Source organism: Oncorhynchus keta, chromosome 7 (genome assembly GCF_023373465.1).
Source record: "Oncorhynchus keta strain PuntledgeMale-10-30-2019 chromosome 7, Oket_V2, whole genome shotgun sequence".
Taxonomy (NCBI): Eukaryota; Metazoa; Chordata; class Actinopteri; order Salmoniformes; family Salmonidae; genus Oncorhynchus; species Oncorhynchus keta.
Window position 1 is genome coordinate 21,346,070 of NC_068427.1, and position 22,367 is coordinate 21,368,436.

General features: G+C 43.9%; 1 protein-coding gene across 5 annotated transcripts in view; it reads left to right on the forward strand.

The window, feature by feature from the left end:
• LOC118371184 (phospholipid-transporting ATPase IH) overlaps positions 1 to 22,367 on the forward strand; it is an 88,602-nt gene that overhangs the window by 58,428 nt on the left and 7,807 nt on the right. The window contains exons 17-31 of one of the 5 annotated variants that reach the window (XM_052522219.1): positions 1,425 to 1,528; positions 3,905 to 4,086; positions 7,823 to 8,056; positions 8,157 to 8,334; positions 8,559 to 8,661; positions 8,869 to 9,014; positions 9,249 to 9,308; positions 9,427 to 9,554; positions 9,699 to 9,834; positions 10,367 to 10,390; positions 18,568 to 18,633; positions 18,893 to 18,996; positions 19,096 to 19,261; positions 21,233 to 21,339; positions 21,948 to 22,084. In XM_052522219.1, coding sequence (XP_052378179.1) covers positions 1,425 to 1,528; positions 3,905 to 4,086; positions 7,823 to 8,056; positions 8,157 to 8,334; positions 8,559 to 8,661; positions 8,869 to 9,014; positions 9,249 to 9,308; positions 9,427 to 9,554; positions 9,699 to 9,834; positions 10,367 to 10,390; positions 18,568 to 18,633; positions 18,893 to 18,996; positions 19,096 to 19,261; positions 21,233 to 21,310 — 1,709 coding nt within the window. In that variant the 3' untranslated portion in view covers positions 21,311 to 21,339; positions 21,948 to 22,084. Of the gene's footprint in view, positions 1 to 1,424; positions 1,529 to 3,904; positions 4,087 to 7,822; positions 8,057 to 8,156; positions 8,335 to 8,558; positions 8,662 to 8,868; positions 9,015 to 9,248; positions 9,309 to 9,426; positions 9,555 to 9,698; positions 9,835 to 10,366; positions 10,391 to 18,567; positions 18,634 to 18,892; positions 18,997 to 19,095; positions 19,262 to 21,232; positions 21,340 to 21,947; positions 22,195 to 22,367 lie in introns of those variants that run through there. The other 4 variants (XM_052522215.1, XM_052522217.1, XM_052522220.1 and 1 more) reach the window with 4 other exon arrangements.

Sequence of the window (22,367 nt, forward strand, 5' to 3'; positions counted from 1 at the left end):
ATAATAGTAGAGAGAATGATTTATTTCAGCTTTTATTTATTTAATTACATTCCCAGTAGGTCAGAAGTGTACATACACTCAATTAGTATTTGGTAGCATTGCCTTTAAATTGTTTAACTTGGGTCAAACATTTCAGGTAGCCTTCCACAAGCTTCCCACAATAAGTTGGGTGAATTTTGGCCCATTCCTTCTGACAGAGCTGGTATAACTGAGTCAGGTTTGCTCGCACATGCTTTTTCAGTTCTGCCCACACATTTTCTATGGGATTGAGGTCAGGGCTTTGTGATGGCCACTCCAAAACCTTGACTTTGTTGTCCTTAAGGGGTCAATGTCCATTTGGAAGACCCATTGCGACCAAGGTTTAACTTCCTGACTGATGTCCTGAGATGTTGCTTCAATATATCCACATAATTGTCCTTCTCATGATGCCATCTATTTTGTGAAGTGCACCAATCCCTCCTGCAGCAAAGCACATCCATAACATGAGGCTGCCACCCCCGTGCTTCACGGTTGGGATGGTGTTCTTCGGCTTGCAAGCCTCCCCCTTTTTCCTCCAAACATAACGATGGTCATTATGGCCGAACAGTTCTATTTTTGTTTCATCAGACTATAGGACATTTCTCCAATAAGTACAATCTTTGTCCCCATGTGCAGTTGCAAACCGTAGTCTAGCTTTTTTATGGTGGTTTTGTAGCAGTGGCTTCTTCCTTGCCGAGCAGCCTTTCAGGTTATGTCGATATAGGACTCGTTTTACTGTGGATATAGACACTTTTGTACCTGTTTCCTCCAGCATCTTCAAAAGGTCCTTTGCTGTTGTTCTGGGATTGATTTGTACTTTTTGCACCAAAGTACATTCATCTCTGGGAGACAGAACGAGTCTCCTTCCTGAGCGGTATGACGGCTGCGTGGTCCCATGGTGTTTATACTTGTGTACTATTGTTTGTACAAATGAACGTGGTACCTTCAGGCGTTTGGAAATTGCTGCCAATTGATGAACCAGACTTGTGGAGGTCTACAATTTTTTTTCTGATGTCTTGGCTGAATTCTTTTGATTTTCCCATGATGGCAAGCATAGGCACTTAGTTTGAAGGTAGGCCTTTGAAATACATCCACAGGTACACCTCCAATTGACTCAAATTATGTCAATTAGCCTATCAGAAGCTTCTAAAGCCATGACATAATTTTCTGGAATTCTGACCCACTGAAATTGTGATACAGTGTATTATTAGTGAAATAATCTGTCTGTAAACAATTGTTGTAAAAATGACTTGTGTCATGCACAAAGTAGATGTCCTAACCGACTTGCCAAAACTATAGTTTGTTGACAAGACATTTTTGGAGTGGTTGAAAAGCGAGCTTTAATGACTCCAACCTAAGTGTATGTAAACTTCCGACTTCAACTGTGTGTGTTTATGTGTCCTCAGGGGAGTACCTGTTGTTCTGTAAAGGGGCAGACACCTCCATCTTTCCCAGGGTGGTGTCAGGGAAGGTGGAGCAGGTGAGGGCACGGGTGGAGCAGAATGCTGTGGTAAGTCTATACACAAGTGTACACACACACACACACACACACACACACACACACACACACACACACACACACACACACACACACACACACACACACACACACACACACACACACACACACACACACGCAGTCTCTATATAGCATCTTTTCTTTATACTGAGCAAAAATATAAACAGAACATGAAACAAACACTTTACATGAGCTGAAATAAAAGATCCCAGAAATGTTCCATATGCACAAAAAACTTATTTCTCTCAGACTTTGTGCAAAAATGTGTTTACACCCGTTAGTGAGCATTTCTCCAAGATAATCCATCCACCTGACAGATGTGGAATATTAAGAAGCTGATTAAACAGCATGATCATTTAAGAGGTGCCCCTCTAAAATGTGCTGTTTTGTCACACAAAACAATGCCACAGATGTCTCAAGTTTTGAGGGAGCATGCAATTGGCATGCTGACTGCAGGAACACCACCAGATAATTTAATGTTCATTTCTCGACCATAAACTCCAATGTATTTTTAGAGAATTTGGCAGTACGTCCAACCGGCCTCGCAACTGCAAACCATGTGTAACCACACCAGCCCAGGACCTCCACATCCGGGTTCTTCACCTGTGGAATTGTCTGAGACAGCTGATGAAACTGTGTGTTTGCACAACTGAAGAATTTCTGCACAAACTGTCAGAAACAGTCTCTGTGAAGCTCATCTGCGTGCTTGTCGTCCTCACCAGGGTCTTGACCAGACTGCAGTTTGGCGTCGTAACCGTCTTCAGTGGGTAAATTCTCACCTTCGATGGCCACAGGCTCACTGGAGAAGTGTGCTCTTCACGGATAAATCCCCGTTTCAAACATACTGGCCAGTGTGGGTCGTGTGGGCGAGCGGTTTGCTTTTGTCAATGTTGTGAACAGGGTACCTCATGGTGGCGGGGGGTCATGGTATGGGCAGGCATAAGCTACGGACAATGAACACAATTGCATTTTATCAATAGTCATTTCAATGCACAGAGATACCGTGATGAAATTCCACCGCCATCACGTTTCAGCATGATAATGCCCAGCCACATGTCACAAGGATCTGTACACAACTCCTGGAAGCTGAAAATGTCCCACTTCTTCCATAGCCTGCATACTCACAAGACATGTCACACATTGAGCATGTTTGGGATGCTCTGGATCGACGTGTATGACAGCATCTTCCAATTCCCACCAATATCCAGCAACTTTGCACAGCCATTGAAGAGGATTGGGACAACATTCCACTGGCCACAATCAGCAACCTGATCAAATCTATGCGAAGATGTGTGGCGCTGCATGAGGCAAATGGTAGTCACACCTATCTGTGACCAACAGATGCGTATCTGTATTCCAAATCATGTGAAATCCATAGATTGGAACCAAATGAATGTATTTAAATTAACTTATACGAACTGTAAATCAGTCAAATCTTTGAAATTGTTGCATGTATATTTTTGTTAAGACACCAAAACCCTTAATCGCACACCGTAGCCCTAATACTTCTAATATGCCTATACCGTAACCAAAACTCCAGATATATATCTTGAGTCTCACAACCTTAAATCATATATCTGCTATGGTCATAGTAATGTGGCTGCTATTACCTTCAAGGGGCAATTCACTGTTGAAGCAATAGAATTGCACTCAAAGCCAATAGTTTTCATAAAAAGCTGAGGGATGGGGCTGGAGAAATGTAACCACTCTCAAATTCATAAACCGCCGTGGATGCAAGGACTGACTATGATATGAAAGTACAGCTTTATTTATTGTTTTGTGGCTATACAGTATGTTTACATTTACTTTGTTTACAAACATTGGAGTAAAACAAGCTTATGTTGGGTTCTGATGGGGTATGACAGTTGAACTTAGCTCATGAGGCATTTATAAGCGGTGGTGGGAAAAGTACCACATTTGTCATACTTGAGTAAAAGTGAAGATGCCTTAATAGATGGCTCAAGTGAATGTGAAAGTCACCCAGTAAAATACTACTTGAGTCAAAGTTTTAAAGTATTTGGTTTTAAATATACTTGAGTATCATAAGTAAAATTCCTTATGTTCAGCAAACCAGTCTACACCAATTAAAATAAAATAAAATGAACATGTATGGGAACATGTATGGTGTAAAAAGTCCATTCTTTTCTTTCGGAATGTAGTGAAGTAAAAGTTGTCAAAACCATAAATAGTAGAGGAAAGTACAGATACCCAAAAAACAACTTAGATATAAACAATGGTGTAAAGTACATAAGTTATGCTGTTCAAGAATAGGTCCAGAAATGGATGTAGCAACTGCAGATTGCCCCTTATAACAGGTATAATCTTAATTTCTTTCACTCAACTGAGTCTCTTGTTTACCTCTGTCAGGAGGGCTTACGGACCCTGTGTGTGGCCTACAGAAGTCTGTCCCCAGCGGAGTACGAGGAGGCATGTCATCAGCTGAGCGACGCCAAGCTGGCCCTGAAGGACAGGGAGCAACGGCTGGCGCAAGCCTATGACCTCATTGAGAGGGACTTCACCCTGCTGGGGGCTACGGCCGTGGAGGACAGGTAGGGGGGGGTTGGAGATACGAGTTGGTGAGAGAGGGAGGATGGGGAAGGAATGAGAGGAAGATGGAAAGCAGGAGTTGTGAAGAAAAAGGGAGCGGGAGAGAGGGAAAGGAGATGGAGATTCAGGGAAAAACAGCAGGAGGGGAGAGGGGGAAAGAGTGGGCAAAAGTAAGAGAGTGGGTAAAAGAAGTGAGAGAGAGGAGAGAGGGAAAGAGTGGGTAAAAGTAAGAGAGTAGGTAAACGAAGTGAGAGAGAGGAGTGAGGGAAAGAGTGGGCAAAAGTAAGAGAGTGGGTAAAAGAAGTGAGAGAGAGGAGAGAGGGAAAGAGTGGGTAAAAGTAAGAGAGTAGGTAAAAGAAGTGAGAGAGAGGAGTGAGGGAAAGAGTGGGCAAAAGTAAGAGAGTGGGTAAAAGAAGTGAGAGAGAGGAGAGAGGGAAAGAGTGGGTAAAAGTAAGAGAGTAGGTAAAAGAAGTGAGAGAGAGGAGAGAGGGAAAGAGTGGGTGAAAGTAAGAGAGTGGGTAAAAGAAGTGAGAGAGAGGAGAGAGGGAAAGAGTGGGTAAAATAAGTGAGAGAGAGGAGAGAGGGAAAGAGTGGGTAAAAGTAAGAGAGTGGGTGAAAGAAGTGAGAGAGAGGAGAGAGGGAAAGAGTGGGTAAAAGTAAGAGAGTGGGTAAAAGAAGTGAGAGAGAGGAGTGAGGGAAAGAGTGGGTAAAAGTAAGAGAGTGGGTAAAAGAAGTGAGAGAGGAGAGAGGGAAACAGTGGGTAAAAGTAAGAGAGTAGGTAAAAGAAGTGAGAGAGAGGAGAGAGGGAAAGAGTGGGTGAAAGTAAGAGAGTGGGTGAAAGAAGTGAGAGAGAGGAGAGAGGGAAAGAGTGGGTAAAAGTAAGAGAGTGGGTAAAAGAAGTGAGAGAGAGGAGAGAGGGAAAGAGTGGGTAAAAGTAAGAGAGTGGGTAAAAGAAGTGAGAGAGAGGAGTGAGGGAAAGAGTGGGTAAAAGTAAGAGAGTGGGTAAAAGAAGTGAGAGAGAGGAGAGAGGGAAAGAGTGGGTAAAAGAAGTAAGAGAGAGGAGAGAGGGAAAGAGTGGGTAAAAGTAAGAGAGTAGGTAAAAGAAGTGAGAGAGAGGAGAGAGGGAAAGAGTGGGTAAAAGTAAGAGAGTGGGTGAAAGAAGTGAGAGAGAGGAGAGAGGGAAAGAGTGGGTAAAAGTAAGAGAGTGGATAAAAGAAGTGAGAGAGAGGAGTGAGGGAAAGAGTGGGTAAAAGTAAGAGAGTAGGTAAAAGAAGTGAGAGAGAGGAGAGAGGAAAAGAGTGGGTAAAAGAAGTGAGTGGATAAAAGTAAGAGAGTGGGTAAAAGTAAGAGAGTGGGTAAAAGTAAGAGAGTGGGTAAAAGAAGTGAGAGAGAGGAGAGAGGGAAAGAGTGGGTAAAAGAAGTAAGAGAGAGGAGAGAGGGAAAGAGTGGGTAAAAGTAAGAGAGTAGGTAAAAGAAGTGAGAGAGAGGAGAGAGGGAAAGAGTGGGTAAAAGTAAGAGAGTGGGTGAAAGAAGTGAGAGAGAGGAGAGAGGGAAAGAGTGGGTAAAAGTAAGAGAGTGGGTAAAAGAAGTGAGAGAGAGGAGTGAGGGAAAGAGTGGGTAAAAGTAAGAGAGTAGGTAAAAGAAGTGAGAGAGAGGAGAGAGGGAAAGAGTGGGTAAAAGTAAGAGAGTGGGTAAAAGAAGTGAGAGAGAGGAGAGAGGGAAAGAGTGGGTGAAAGTAAGAGAGTGGGTAAAAGAAGTGAGAGAGAGGAGAGAGGGAAAGAGTGGGTAAAAGAAGTGAGAGAGAGGAGAGAGGGAAAGAGTGGGTAAAAGAAGTGAGAGAGAGGAGAGAGGGAAAGAGTGGGTAAAAGTAAGAGAGTGGGTGAAAGAAGTGAGAGAGAGGAGAGAGGGAAAGAGTGGGTAAAAGTAAGAGAGTGGGTAAAAGAAGTGAGAGAGAGGAGTGAGGGAAAGAGTGGGTAAAAGTAAGAGAGTGGGTAAAAGAAGTGAGAGAGGAGAGAGGGAAACAGTGGGTAAAAGTAAGAGAGTAGGTAAAAGAAGTGAGAGAGAGGAGAGAGGGAAAGAGTGGGTGAAAGTAAGAGAGTGGGTAAAAGAAGTGAGAGAGAGGAGTGAGGGAAAGAGTGGGTAAAAGTAAGAGAGTAGGTAAAAGAAGTGAGAGAGAGGAGAGAGGGAAAGAGTGGGTAAAAGTAAGAGAGTGGGTAAAAGAAGTGAGAGAGAGGAGAGAGGGAAAGAGTGGGTGAAAGTAAGAGAGTGGGTAAAAGAAGTGAGAGAGAGGAGAGAGGGAAAGAGTGGGTAAAAGAAGTGAGAGAGAGGAGAGAGGGAAAGAGTGGGTAAAAGTAAGAGAGTGGGTGAAAGAAGTGAGAGAGAGGAGAGAGGGAAAGAGTGGGTAAAAGTAAGAGAGTGGGTAAAAGAAGTGAGAGAGAGGAGAGAGGGAAAGAGTGGGTGAAAGTAAGAGAGTGGGTAAAAGAAGTGAGAGAGAGGAGAGAGGGAAAGAGTGGGTAAAAGAAGTTAGAGAGAGGAGAGAGGGAAAGAGTGGGTAAAAGTAAGAGAGTGGGTGAAAGAAGTGAGAGAGAGGAGAGAGGGAAAGAGTGGGTAAAAGTAAGAGAGTGGGTAAAAGAAGTGAGAGAGAGGAGTGAGGGAAAGAGTGGGTAAAAGTAAGAGAGTGGGTAAAAGAAGTGAGAGAGGAGAGAGGGAAACAGTGGGTAAAAGTAAGAGAGTAGGTAAAAGAAGTGAGAGAGAGGAGAGAGGGAAAGAGTGGGTGAAAGTAAGAGAGTGGGTAAAAGAAGTGAGAGAGAGGAGTGAGGGAAAGAGTGGGTAAAAGTAAGAGAGTGGGTAAAAGAAGTGAGAGAGAGGAGAGAGGGAAAGAGTGGGTAAAATAAGTAAGAGAGAGGAGAGAGGGAAAGAGTGGGTAAAAGTAAGAGAGTAGGTAAAATAAGTGAGAGAGAGGAGAGAGGGAAAGAGTGGGTAAAAGTAAGAGAGTAGGTAAAAGAAGTGAGAGAGAGGAGAGAGGGAAAGAGTGGGTAAAAGTAAGAGAGTGGGTGAAAGAAGTGAGAGAGAGGAGAGAGGGAAAGAGTGGGTAAAAGTAAGAGAGTGGGTAAAAGAAGTGAGAGAGAGGAGTGAGGGAAAGAGTGGGTAAAAGTAAGAGAGTAGGTAAAAGAAGTGAGAGAGAGGAGAGAGGAAAAGAGTGGGTAAAAGAAGTGAGTGGATAAAAGTAAGAGAGTGGGTAAAAGTAAGAGAGTGGGTAAAAGTAAGAGAGTGGGTAAAAGAAGCGAGAGATGTAAAAGGGAGATTTATCATCATGGATTTCCTGATTGATGACCACTTGTTTTCCTAATCGACTAGCCCTGATGTATGATACACATTGACCTGGCCTTGTATAGATTAGTCATCAATAACCGGACTGAGTTGATCATTGTGTTAACTGGCCGAGGAGACTTATTGACTACAGTAGTTCTCAATGACCACAAAGGAAATACTCTAACTCCTTCTCGGCCTTGATTGTTTTTACAATGGTGTGGAATCAATGTACAATTTTTAATCAGGAGGTTTTCTCTTGAATTGATATAGCTATATGTTATATTTTTAAATAATAAATATAAAGCGAATAGGGTGAAAACGAATATTGTTGATCAATAATGTCATAATGTCTATCTTGCGTACTTTGAAACGTCCATACAGCCTATTGTGACGTGTAATTCTACCAACCTATTGACTGCTGTGCAGGCTCCAGGAGAAGGCAGCAGACACCATCGAGTCTCTCCAAAAGGCTGGGATGAAGGTATGGGTGCTGACGGGGGACAAGATGGAGACCGCGGCAGCTACGTGCTACGCTAGCAAGCTGTTCCGCCGCTCCACACAGATACTGGAGCTGACCAAGAAACGCACCGAGGAACAGAGTCTACATGACGTTCTGTTTGACCTGAGCAGGACTGTACTCAGACAACGCTCCCTGTCAGGGTAGGCTGCACATTTTGTGTTCCTATGTTTTGTTTGTGTATATTCACGGTATGTCTGTGTCTCTGTGTGTTATCGTCTGTATCTGTGTGTATTTCCCCAGGCTGTCTGTGGAATGTCAGGACTATGGTCTGATCATCGACGGGGCCACCCTGTCTGCTGTGCTGAAGCCCAGTCCAGAGAGCTCTGGCTCGGGGAACTACAGAGAGATCTTCCTGGAGATCTCTAGGAACTGCAGTGCCGTGCTCTGCTGCCGCATGGCGCCCCTACAGAAAGCACAGGTTGGTCTAATGTCACTTCCTGTTTCACATGGGAAACCAGTGAGAGAGAGTGGTTAGTTAGTTAGCCTGTTGAGTCATTGTGGAAAAAATGGTCTTCTACTATAATGACATGGTTAGGCAAGAGGTGAACTGTCAAGCGATTTTTAAAATGCATCTTAGTCTGTACCATATAGCAGTATTATTTTGGTATTTAATGAGTTGTGGTATGACTGTTGTCTGTCCAGATTGTGAAGCTTATCAAAGCATCTAAGGAGCACCCCATCACTCTGGCTATTGGTGACGGAGCCAACGATGTCAGCATGATTCTCGAGGCACACGTGGGCATCGGTGAGCTCATCTCTCTGATTGGCAAGCTCTTGGGTCTACTCTGATTGGTGGGAACCATCAGCTAGCACTCATTTATATTCTATGATTGGTGGGAGTCATTAGGTCCCAGACATCTCATTGGTGTCAAAACAGACACTAGATATTTAACAAAGACCTATTAGTATGAATGTTTTCCATCAATCAATAAATCCCTTTCTGTCTTCTAAGGCATCATGGGTAAGGAGGGTCGCCAGGCGGCGAGGAACAGTGACTACGCCATCCCAAAGTTCAAACACCTGAAGAAGATGCTGTTGGTGCACGGACACTTCTACTACATCCGCATCGCTGAGCTGGTGCAGTACTTCTTCTACAAGGTGAGCTTTACTACAAACACCAATCCTGGGCATTTACTGGGCACACAGTTCAATTGTTTAGTATTGAATGACACAACCTGGGACTTTGACACGAACTCAGCCTGGTACCTGTCCCAGAAGAGAGAGCCATTGGTTAGCCAAATGTCAAGGCACGAAGCTGCAAGCAGCTGAATGAGGATACAATGCTTAGTCCTCCCTTTCTCACTTTGTTTCTCCCACTCTCTCGCTCTCCAGAATGTGTGCTTCATCTTCCCTCAGTTCCTCTATCAGTTCTTCTGTGGATTCTCTCAGCAGGTAGGTGCTCAGAATCATCCAAAATGACGGTTGCCTGTAACGGTTGCCCGTCATGGTTGCCTGTTTTGTCATGTGTGGTCTGTATCTTTCTGACTGTGCTCTTTGTGTCCCTGTGCAGCCACTGTACGACACAGCCTACCTGACGCTGTACAACATCAGCTTCACCTCGCTGCCCATCCTCCTCTACAGCCTCATAGAGAAACACATCAGCATAGAGATGCTCAAGAGAGATCCCACTCTGTACAGGTCAGAGGAACATCCCACTAAAACTGTTTTGAAAGACAAGATAATTCCCACACAGAAAAAAAGGTTTGAACCAATTATATTGTTTTTGTTTGAAACATTCCTCTTTATCCCCCCCTCCCATCTCCCGCTCTCTTTCCGTCTCAGGGACGTAGCTAAGAACGCTCTGCTGCGCTGGCCCGTGTTCCTCTACTGGACGTGCCTGGGCTTGTTCAACGCCTGTATCTTCTTCTTTGGTGCCTACTTCCTGTTCGACAACACCACCTTCACCAGTAACGGACAGGTGAGCCCTGGCAACCGTCTCCCCTGCAACCGGGGCAGAGCGCCGTTGTCAAGGACCAGTTGACATGTTGCCCTTAACCACAGATCGAGGATCAGATGACCAAACCCCAAATCATAAGCATTGACCATTAGCTGGGTGGCATTTTGAGATTCACTCACAGTGATGGTTGATAGAACACCCATCCATCTACATGTGATTGTCCCATAACACCAGACGTTGAAACGGGAGTAATACAATGTGGTCAGGTTCAGGTTATCTATGGGTAAGTTAAGGTCAGGTTGTGGTTCATTTGTGTTCGGAGTGCAGACGGAATCTCAGTGGTCTTCTTTAGCTTGACAACCATCAGGACTCCATTCATATGGACACTGCAATAGCATCTTTCTCTGTACTGTTGATTTATGTCATATTAACTGTTGGTCCTGTTTTTAAGTTGAAACATCCTGGAATCCATTTACTCTTTGTCCTGATTATTTTCTCTTCTTCTTCCTCCTCTCTGCTTCTACTTTATTTGACTTTTCTTCCTGTTCCTCAGCTTATGACCACCAACACACAGATGGTAAGCCTGTCTCTCTCCCTCTCTCTCTCTCTGTCTCTCTTATCTATCGTGTTCTTTAAGCTTCTGTTGGTTTTTAGTTATGAGTTTAGCTTTGAGCTTTACCGTTTCATTCCGAAACATCCGTCCATCCCCACCTCCGACATCCACCTCATTCTGCCTGTAGTTGTTTAGTTCCACATCTCTAGAGCGCATCTACCCAGTCCAACACCTGACCTCACTAGCTCCACTCTACTAATATAGATACACTAGTCACTCCCCCACATTATCCTTTATCTGTTGGTAGTATATTTAATTGTGTGTGTGTGTGTGTGTGTGTGTGTGTGTGTGTGTGTGTGTGTGTGTGTGTGTGTGTGTGTGTGTGTGTGTGTGTGTGTGTGTGTGTGTGTGTGTGTGTGTGTGTGTGTGTGTGTGTGTGTGTGTGTGTGTGTGTGTGTGTGTGTGTGTGTGTGTGAGTGCATATGTGCTCAGTAGTTGTACGTCATAGACGATGCATTTTGTCAAAAAAGCAGACACTCTGCTGTTCATTCTAGCTGCACTGTCTTGGAAGGTGCCCTCTTTCACCCAAGCAATGTATGTTCACATTGTCTAGTATTTGTAGAAGATATATTTATTGTACAGAGATACATTTCTAGTTGTCAAGCTCCTTGGGTAGGGACATGATTATGTTGATTAGGCAAGTGAGAGGAGGAGGAGGGGATAGTCAGGGATGACAATATGGGGGTTCCAACTCCTCCACTATGCTAATGAAACACATCCTTTCTCACTCTACCTCTTCCTACATCTCTCTTGATCTCTCTGATTACGTCTCGCTCCATCTCTTTCTCTATGGCGTTCTCCTTCTCTCCAAACTCTCCCTCTTGCTCTCCCTCTCTTCATCTGACTCTCCCTCAATCCATCTTGCTCTCCTGTCTCCCGCACTCTTCCTCCTGATCCTTCCCGATGGCAGCTTTGACAGTCATCTGTGTGGAGAGACCACACACACAGAGAGGGGGATGACTAAGGAACAAATGCGTTGGTTTACTCTATTTTTAGCACTATATTTTGCATCCTGCTTTTGCTTTCAAGGTTATTTACCATAATTGGTCTCATTATGCATACAGTGCCTTGGGAAAGTATTCAGACCCCTTGACGTTTTCCAAATTTTGTTATGTTACAGCCTTATTCTAAAATGGATTAAATAAATAAAAATATCAGCAATCTACACAATTACCCCATAACGACAAAGCGAAAACAGATGTGTAAAAATTGATTTAAAAAATGGATAATATTCAGACCCTTTGCTATGAGACTCAAAATTGATCTGGGGAAGGGTACCAAAACATTTCTGCAGCATTGAAGATCCCTAAGAACACAGTGGCCTCCATCATTCTTAAATGGAAGTTTGGAACCACCAAGACTCTTCCGAGAGCTGACCGCCCGGCCAAACTGAGCAATCACGCTGATAGAGCGCTAGATAACCAACTCTGCAGCACTCCACCAATCAGGCCTTCATGGTAGACGTAAGCCACTCCTCAGTAACAGGCACATGACAGCCCGCTTTGAGTTTGCTAAAAGGCACCTAAAGAGTCTCAGACCATGAGAAACAAGATTCTCTGGTCTGATGAAACCAAGATTGAACTCTTTGGCCTGAATGCCAAGCGTCACGTCTGGAGGAAACCTGGCACCATCCCTACGGTGAAGCATGGTGGTGGAAGCATCATGCTGTGGGTGTTTTCTTCAGTGGCAGGGACTGGGGGACTGGGAGACTACTCAGGATCGAGGGAAAGATGAACTGCGTAAAGTACAGAGATCTTTGATGAGAACCTGCTCCAGAGCACTCAGGACAATCAGACTGGGGTGAAGGTTAACTTTCCAACAGGACAACAACCTTAAGCACACAGCCAAGACAGCGCGGGAGTGGATTCAGGATAAGTCTCAATATCCTTGAGTGGCCCAGCCAGAGCCCGGACTTGAACCCGATCGAACATGTCTGGAGAGACCTGAAAATAGCTGTGCAGCAGTGCTCCCCATCCAACCTTACAGAGCTTGAGAGGATCTGCAGAGAAGAATGGGAGAAACTCCCCAAATACAGGTGTGCCAAGCTTGTAGAATCATACCCAAGAAGACTTGACTCTGTAATCGCTGTTTTCAAAGGTGCTTCAACAAAGTACTGAGTAAAGGGTCTGAAATAGTTATGTAAATGTGATATTTCAGTTTTTTTCTTCATAATTGGGTATTGTGTGTAGTTTAAAGGAAAACAACAATTTAATCCATTTTAGAAAAGGCTGTAACGTAACAAGATGTGGACGAAGTCACAAGAAGAACACACATGTTCTATAGGATTGAGGTCAGGGCTTTGTGATTGCCACTCCAATACCTTGACTTTGTTGTCCTTAAGCCATTTTCCACAACTTTGCAAGTATGCTTGGGGTCATTGTACATTTGGAAGACCCATTTGCGAACAAGGTTTAACTTCCTCTTGAGATGTTGCTTCAATATATCCACATCATTTTCCTGCCTCATGATGCCATCTATTTTGTGAAGTACACCAGACCCTCCTGCAGCAAAACACCCCCACAACATGATGCTGCCACCCCCGTGCTTCACGGTTGGGATGGTGTTCTTCGGCTTGCAAGCTTCCCCCTTTTTCCTCCAAACATAACAATGGTCTTTATGGCCAAACAGTTCGATTTTTGTTTCATCAGACCAGAGGATATTTCTCCAAAAAGTTAAATCTTTGTCCCCATGTGCAGTTGCAAACCGTAGTCTAGCTTTTTTATGGCAGTTTTTGAGCAGTGGCTTCTTCCTTGCTGAGTGGACTTTCAGGTTATGTCGATATAGGACTCGTTTTACTGTGGATATAGACACTTTTGTACCTGTTTCCTCCAGCATCTTCACAAGGTCCATTGCTGGGATTGATTTGCACTTTTCGCACCAAAGTATGTTCATCTCTAGGAGACTGAATGCGTCTCCTTCCTGAACGGTATGACGGCTGCGTTGTCCCATGGTGTTTATACTTGTGTACTATTGTTTGTACGGATGAACGTGGTACCTTCAGGCGTTTGGAAATTGCTCCCAAGGATGAACCCAACTTGTGGAGGTCTACAACTTTTTTTCTGAGGTCTTGGCTGATTTCTTTTGATTTTCCCATGATGTCAAGCAAAGAGGCACTGAGTTTGAAGGTAGGCCTTGAAATACATCCAGAGGTACACCTCCAATTGACTCAAATTATGTCAATTAGCCTATCAGAAGCTTCTAAAGCCATGACATACTTTTCTGGAATTTTCCAAGCTGTTTAAAGGCACAGTCAACTTAGTGTATGTAAACTCCCGACCCAGTGGAAATGTGATACAGTGAATTATAAGTGAAATAATCTGTCTGTAAACAATTGTTGCAAAAATTACATGCACAAAGTAGATGTCCTCAGTGACTTGCCAAAACTATAGTTTGTTAACAAGAAATTTGTGGAGTGGTTGAAAAACGACTTTTAATGAAGCCAACCTAAGTGTATGTAAACTTCAGACTTCAACTGTGTGTGTGTGTATATATATATATACATATATATATCGTCCAAAATAATAATTATATGCGTGCGTGCATACTGCACCAGTCAGAAGTTTGGACACATACTCATTCAAGGGTTTTTGTCTATTTTTACTATTGTCTACGTTGTAGAATAATAGTGAAGACATCAAAACTTTGAAATAACACATGGAATCATGTAGTAACCAAAAAAGTGTTAAACAAATCAAAATATATTTTAGATTCTTCAAAGTAGCCACCCTTTGCCTTGATGACAGCTTTGCACACTCTTGGCATTCTCTCCACCAACTTCACCAGGAATAATTTTTCAATTTTTTTTTTCAATTTTTCATTTTTCAACAGTCTTGAAGGAGTTCCTACATATGCTGAGCATATGCTGCTTTTACTTCACTCTGCGGTCCAACTCATCCCAAACCATCTCAACCGGGTTGAGGTCCGGTGATTGTGGAGGCCAGGTCATCTGTTGCAGCACTCAATTACTTTCAATCTTGGTCAAACAGCCCTTGCACAGCCTGGAGGTGTGTTGGGTCATTGTCGTGTTGAAAAACAAATGCTAGTCCCACTAAGCTCAAACCAGATGGCATGGCGTATCGCTGCAGAATGCTGTGATAGCCATGCTGGTTACGTGTTCCTTGAATTGTAAATAAATCACCGACAGTGTCACCAGCAAAGCACCATCACAACATCTCCATGCGTCACGGTGGGAACTACACATGCTGAGATCATTCCTTCAACTTCCCTGCATCTCACAAAGACACGGAGGTTGGAACCAAAAATCTCAAATTTGGACTCATCAGACCAAAGAACAGATTTCCACCGGTCTAATGTCTGTTGCTCGTGTTTTTTGGCCCAGCAAGTATCTTCTTCTTATTGGTGTTCTTTAGTGGTGGTTTCTTTGCAGCAATTCGACCATGTTGAGATGTGTCTGTTACTTGAACTCAGTAAAGCATTTATTTGGGCTGCAATTTCTGAGGCTGGTAACTCTAATGACCTTATCCTCTGCAGCAGAAGTAACTCTAGGTCTTCCTTTCCTGTGGCGGTCCTCATGAGAGCCAGTTTCATCATAGCGCTTGATGGTTTTTGCGACTGCACTTGAAGAAACTTTAAAAGTTGTTAATGTTCCGGATTGACTGACCTTCAGGCTATCTTCTGTTTACCAACCTTACCTTGTCACAACACAACTGATTGACTCAAACAAATTCATTTGTGGAATTTATTTATTTATTAACTTTTAACAAAGCACACCTGTTAATTGAAATGCATTCCAGGTGACTACCTCGTGAAGCTGGTTGAGAGAATACCAAGAGTGTGCAAAGCTGTCATCAAAACAAAAGGTGGCTACTTATAAAAATATAAAATATTATAATTGAACACTTTTTTTGATTAATACATTATTCCATGTGTTAATTCATAGTTTTGGTGTCTTCACTATTATTGTACAATGTAGAAAATAGTCAAAATAAAATAAAAACCTTGAATGAGTAGGTGTGTCCAAACTTTTGAGTGTGTGTGTATGTTTATATGCATGTTTTCGTTGTTTTGCCTTGTAGCGTAAAATAGCAATAGTCTGCTGTACCGGTATTTTTCATCCTATGGCTTGTTCTCCATCTTTTAAATAATGAGCCAACATGTTTTCAGCACTGTTATTCCCATAACTAATCCCAACAGATGTTCTCATGCTTTCTCTTGTCTCTCTGCAGCAGACAGAGCAATATGTTTGGAACATCAAATCGCAAAATAAAATTGCATTATCGAATCACAATATATACAGTGGATATCATAAGTATTCACTTCCCTTGAATTCTTTTGTTGCGTTACAAAGTGGGATTGAAATGGATTTAATTGTGATGTTTTGTCACTGATCTACACAAAATAGTCAATGTCAAATTAATCAAATAGGACACATTTTTTTGTTGCATAAGTATTCACCACTGTCACGTTCTGTCCATTGTTCGTATGTGTTTTCCTTGTTTTAGTGTTGGTCAGGACGTGAGCTGGGTGGCATTCTATATTGTGTGTCTGGTTTGTCTATTTCTATGTTTGGCCTGATATGGTTCTCAATCAGAGGCAGGTGTTAGTCATTGTCTCTGATTGGGAACCATATTTAGGTAGCCTGTTTTGTGTTGGGTTTTGTGGGTGATTGTTCCTGTCTCTGTGTTTTGCACCAGATGGGGCTGTTTTTGGTTTTCCACGTTTATTGTTTTGTAGTGTTCATGTTTATCCGTTTTTATTAAACATGAGTCAATATAACCACGCTGCGTTTTGGTCCTCCTCTACTTCACCACAGGAAAACCCTGACAACCACCTTAAATGGCCTAAAATAGGTGCAGTAATAAAAACGTGCTTAACAAATCACATAATAAATTGCATTGGCTCACACTGTGTGCAATAATAGGGGTTAAAATGTTTTAATGACTACACCATCTCTGTACCCCACACAATCTATTAATTACACTTTGGATGGTGTATCAATACACCCAGTCACTACAAAGATACAGGAGTCCTTCCTTAACTGAGTTGCCGGAGAGAACGGAAACCGGTCAGGGTTTTCATTAGGAGGCCAATGGGGCAAAGAAATTAACTTTTTATCCTAAATACCAAGTGTTATGTTTGGGGCAATTCCTACATATCGCGCTAGGTTTCACTCTCCACATTTTCAAGCATGGGGGAAGGGAAAGGAGATACCTAGTCAGTTGCACAACTGAATGCATTCAACCGCAATGTGTTTTCTGCAATCCAACTCCTCTGAATCGGAGAGATGCGGGGGGCTGCCTTAATTAACGTCCATGTCGTCGTTGCCTGGGGAGAAGTTGTTGGGGGTTAATTGCCTAGCTCAAGGGCAGAACAGCATATTTTTCTACCTTGCCGCCTCTATTAATGGCCCAACGCTCTTAACCACTAGGCTACCTGCCCCCCTGTTGGTGACTGCATCATGTTATGGCTATGCTTGTCATTGGCAAGGACTGGAGTTTTTCAGGATAAAATGAAACCAAATGGAGCTAAGCACAGGAAAACCTGGTTGTCTGCTTTCCACCAAACAATGGAAGAATAATTCACCTTTCAGCAGGACAATAACGTACAACACAAGGCCAACTATCAATCAATCTATCAAATTGTTTTACAAATCCCTTTTTACATCAGCAGATGTCATAAAGTGCTATACAGAAACCCAGCCTAAAATCCTAAACAGCAAGCAATGCCGATGTAGAAGCGCGGTGGCTAGGAAAAACTCCATAGAAAGGCGGGAACCAAGTAAGAAAACTAAAGAGGAACCAGCCCTGAGGGGTGGCCAGTCCTCTTCTGGCTGTGCCGGGTGGAGATTTATAAGACTACATGGCCATTTAATGCCAGATCGTTCTTCAAGATGTTCAAACCATCATAGATGACCAGCAGGGTCAAATAATAAACAGTGGTTGTAGAGGGTGTAACAGGTCAGCACCTCGGGAGTGAATGTCAGTTGGCTTTTAATAGTCGAGCACTGAGGTTGAGACAGCCGGTGCAGTCGAGAGAGAGTCAAACAGTAGGCCCTGGACAAGGTAGGACGTCCGGTGAACAGGTCAGGGTTCCCTAGCCGCAGGCAGAACTGTTGAAACTGGAGCAGCAGCACGACCAGGTGGACTGGGGAAAGCCAGGAGTCGTCAGGCATTATCCTAGGGCTCCGGTCCTCTAGGAGGGGGAGAGAATTAGAGGGAGCATACTTAAATTCACAAAGGACACCAGATAAAACAGGAGAATTACACCAGATATAACAGACTGATCCCGGCACAGGCTATGGCAGCATAGATGCTGGAGATTGAGACCGGTGGGTCGGGGGACACTGTGGCCTGTCCGACGATACCCCAGGACAGGGCCAACCAGGCATGATATAACCCCAGCCACTTTGCCAAAGCACAGCCCCCACACCACTAGAGGGATATCAACAGACCACCAACTTACTATCCTGAGACAAGGCTGAGTATAGCCCACAAAGATCTCCACCGCACGAGACCAAGAAGGCACAAAACTGGACAGAAAGATCACGTCTGTGACTCAACCCACTCAAGTGACGCACCCCTCCTAGGGACGGCATGGAAGAGCACTAGTAAGCTAGTGACTCAGCCCCCGTAATAGGGTCAGAGGCAGAGAATCCCAGTGGAGAGAGAGGAGCCGGCCAGGCAGATACAGCAAGGAAAATATATACTGCAGTTGCTTACCAAGAAGATTGTGAATGTTCCTGAGTGACCGAGTTACAGTTTGTTCTTGAATCTGCTTCAAAATATATGGCTAGAAAATGGCAGTCTAGCAATGATTAATGACCAATTTGACAGAGCTGGAATAATTTTGAAAAGAATAATGGGCAAATATTGTACAATTCAGGTGTGCAAAGCTCTTAGAGACTTACCCAGAAAGTCCGTTGCTAGTCCCAGCACCAAAATGCAGGTGAAATTGACATTGCTTGTTTAAGTGTCAAACGTTACAGGGTTTAGGGTTGTAATACAGTAATTATAGATGGTGCTCTGTGTTGAATAATGGTTTTAAAGAAGTCAATGGTTTCAACCGATGTCTCCCTGCAAAACAGATATTTTATCTCAATGGGATTCTGTATGTAGATAAAGGATGAAATGCAGCGTGATGATGTACTGTAGCAGACTGTTCCTCCTCTCTCTGTTCTCTAGATGTTTGGAAACTGGACCTTCGGGACTCTCGTCTTCACTGTGCTGGTGTTTACTGTCACGCTCAAGGTGGGTTAGTGTATGTGAGTGTTTTGTGAATCTGATAATAGTGGATTCCATAATCCCTTTGCACGTGTGAATAGCCTATGTGTGAGAGAAAATTGATCCATTAGACTTGCTCATCGGTCGTTAGAGCCGTGTGCCCTGCAGGCATGGCGATTGATAATGTGTGTGTGCCCTGCAGACGTGGCGATTGATAATGTGTGTGTATCCTGTGTGCCCTGCAGGCGTGGCGATTGATAATGTGTGTGTATCCTGTGTGTTACAGCTTGCCTTGGACACACACCACTGGACCTGGATCAACCACTTTGTCATCTGGGGCTCCCTGCTTTTCTATGTCATCTTCTCACTGCTCTGGGGAGGCATCATCTGGTACGCCTCTCATTCTTACAACTAACTGATTCTTACGCTGTACATTATTAGTATCACTTAAACAGAAATAAAATAACTAGATGTCCTCTCTCCCTCTAGGCCCTTCCTGAACTACCAGAGAATGTACTATGTGTTCATGCAGATGTTGTCCAGCGGTCCGGCCTGGCTCGGCATCATCCTTCTCATCACGATCAGCCTGCTGCCTGATGTGGTCAAGAAGGTCCTCTGCAGGACCCTGTGGCCCACCGCCACCGAACGCGCACAGGTAGGAAGGACCGCAACTTGACCACATAAATAGGAGTGTACCAGTGAATTAAAGGGTTATTCGTCTTCAGAAACAATATGTTCAGTAGATAAGTACTGTAGGCCTACCTGTAAAATCACCTAAATGTATCCAGGTATAGCTCCCTCTGATATGCCAGACAACTCATGGTACTAAAACTCTAATTTCAAAGATTTTACTGAGTTACATATAAGAAAATCATTCAATTGAAATTAATTTATTATGCCCTAATCTATGGATTTCACATGACTGGGAATACAGATATGCATCTGTTGGTCACAGATAACTTAAAATAAAGTTAGACTGATTTTCTGTTCCACTTCCTATCTGGTGTGACCACTATTTGGCTCCTGCAGCGCAACACATCTCCTTAGCATTGAGTTGATCAGGCGTTTTATTGTGGCCTGTGGATTGTTATCCCACTTCTCTTCAATGTCTATGCGAGGTTGTTGGATATTGGCGGGAACTAGAACACACTGTCATACACGTCGATCCAGCGCATTCCAAACACGTTTCAGGGTGACATGTCTGGTGAGTATGCAGGCCATGGAAGAACTGGGACATTTTCACCTTCCAGGAATTGTGTACAGATCCTTGCGACATGGGGCTGTGCATCATCATGCTGAAACATGAGGTGATGGCGGCAGATGAATGGCACGACAATGGGCCTCAGGATCTCGTCACGGTATCTCTGTGCATTCAAATTGCCATTGATAAAATGCAATTATGTTCATTGTCCGTAGCTTATGCTTGTCTATACCATAGTCCCACCGCCACCATAGGGCACTCTGTTTAAAACGTTGACATCAGCAAACCGCTCACTCACATGACGCCGTACACGCTGTCTGCCATCTGCCCACTACAGTTGAAACCGGGATTCATCTGTGAAGACTTCTCCAGCATGCCAGTGGCCATCGGAGTTGAGCATTTGCCCACTGAAGTTGGTTAGGATGCCGAACTACAGTCAGGTCAAGACCCTGATGAGAATGACCAGCACGCAGATGAGCTTCCCTTTCTGACAGTTTGTGCAGAAATTCAGTTGTCCAAAGTGTAATCAGCTGTCCGGGTGGCTGGTCTCAGACAATCCCACAGTTGAAGAAGCCAGATGTGAAACTCCTGGTCTGGCTTAGTTACACGTGGTCTGCGGTTGTGAGGCTGGTTAAATGTTCTGCCAAATTCTCTAAAACCATGTTAGAGGCAGCTTATGGTAGAGAAATGAACATGCAATTTTCTGGCAACAGCTCTGGTGGACATTCCTGCAGTCAGCATGCCAATTGCATGCTCCCTTAAAACTTGAGACGTCTGTGGCATTGTGGTGTTTGACAAAACTGCACATTTTAAAGGGCCTTTTATTGTCCCCAGCACAAGGTGCACCTATGTAATGATCATGCTGCTTAATCAGTTTCTTGATATGCCACACCTGCCAGGTGGATGGATTATCTTGACAAAGGAGAAATGCTCACTAATAGGGATGTAAACACATTTTTGCATAAAATCTGAGAGAAATCAGGTTTCTGTGTGTTTAGAAAATGTGTATTTCAGGTCATTAAACATGGGACCAACACTTTACATGTTGCGTTTATATTTTTGTTCAGTGTAGATTGACCCTCTGTTAACCCACACTGTATTGCTAAAACTCCTCCACCTTTCACCACCTATTATTACTACTTCCTGTCACAATTGCATAGATGTGAGAAATGTGGCAAAGATTCCACCAAGCCTATCAGAAGGCAAGGTGAAGCAAATATCACATTGCTTATACCTATCCAATGCTTTCAGATCTGTAGCTAAATCTGACTGATTCCTTTCTACTTTTCTCTTCCCTCTCTGCCTCTGCCTTGCTTCCTAATCGCCCCCCTTCAATCTCTCCTGTCTGTCTCTATCTTTCTCCTCACCCCACCCCTCCCTCTGTCTCCCTCCGCCCTCTGACCCCATCACCCTGGGCAATGGCAGTCCAATCGCTCGTGCCTTACCGTGGAGCTATCCACCATCTTCGTGCTCACTCAGTCCGACAGCAGATTGAGTTTCTGATTGGCCGAGAGACTGCAGAAGAGGAGGAGGTGACTCTTTTTAAACACTTTCGTCAATGTCACGTCAGTGTTCCACCGTCATTGAGTTACATCAGTTTCAACATTTAGCTCCCAACTTTCCAACGTCAATCACAATAGTGTTCCCATCCAGGGCTTCCATTTCTATGTCAAACAATTGAACTCAAGTGCCAGACAATACTGACATTCATACGGCTAAATATGCTACTGCTGATCAAGCTGATAACAAGCTCTAATCACTGATTTCATAACCTTATTAACCTATCACTAGCCTTCTGTTAGCATCTCGCTAGCTTTACAACCTCACCCAATACCATACTCAGCCTGTCATTCTCATCATGTTCCCCTATGGATGCTATTCAAATGTAGCACAGTATGTATTGTATATGCATGTGTAAAATGTACGTTGATGTGTTATTCCATCCAAATGCTAACTTGCTAGCATGTGTGGCACACCGACGCTAGACTAATCGTCCGTGATAACAGACAGATTATTGCTAGCAGTACGCTGGGAAGGGCTATCATCATGATAGTTACAGTGTAGTGGATCACCGCATGTCTTCTATTCGGAGCCGCCTCCTGGTTCCTGACCCCTTCTCACCCTTACTGTTTGCCCACAGAGGGTGAGGGCTGATGGCGTGCACGAGGGGAGTGTGTCCCCGGCCACGGGCCCGGACCCCAGTCCTGTTGCTGGTGGTGGAGGCAGTGAGAGTGACATGCTTTGCCCTGCTAGGACCTGTGAGGGGGAAAGAGGAGGTGAAGGCGTGCGAGCTGCCAGGACTTATGACTCCATGATGTCACACAACCCTAACTACCTTCTCAGCCAGCCCCTAGACCACGCCCCCTCAGATGGTGAGGGCTGTTACGGTAACTGTGGGGTACATCTTGGTGGGTGATGGTTTACGCTTTGTGATTGGGGACATTTCATTTCCTGGTAGAGGCTCTTCACTGCTAGCTGGTTTTGGACAAATCACAACCATGGAATTAAACGCATGGGGCCTTCTGGGTGGTTTCTGTGTGATGATTCTCTTCGAGTGCTT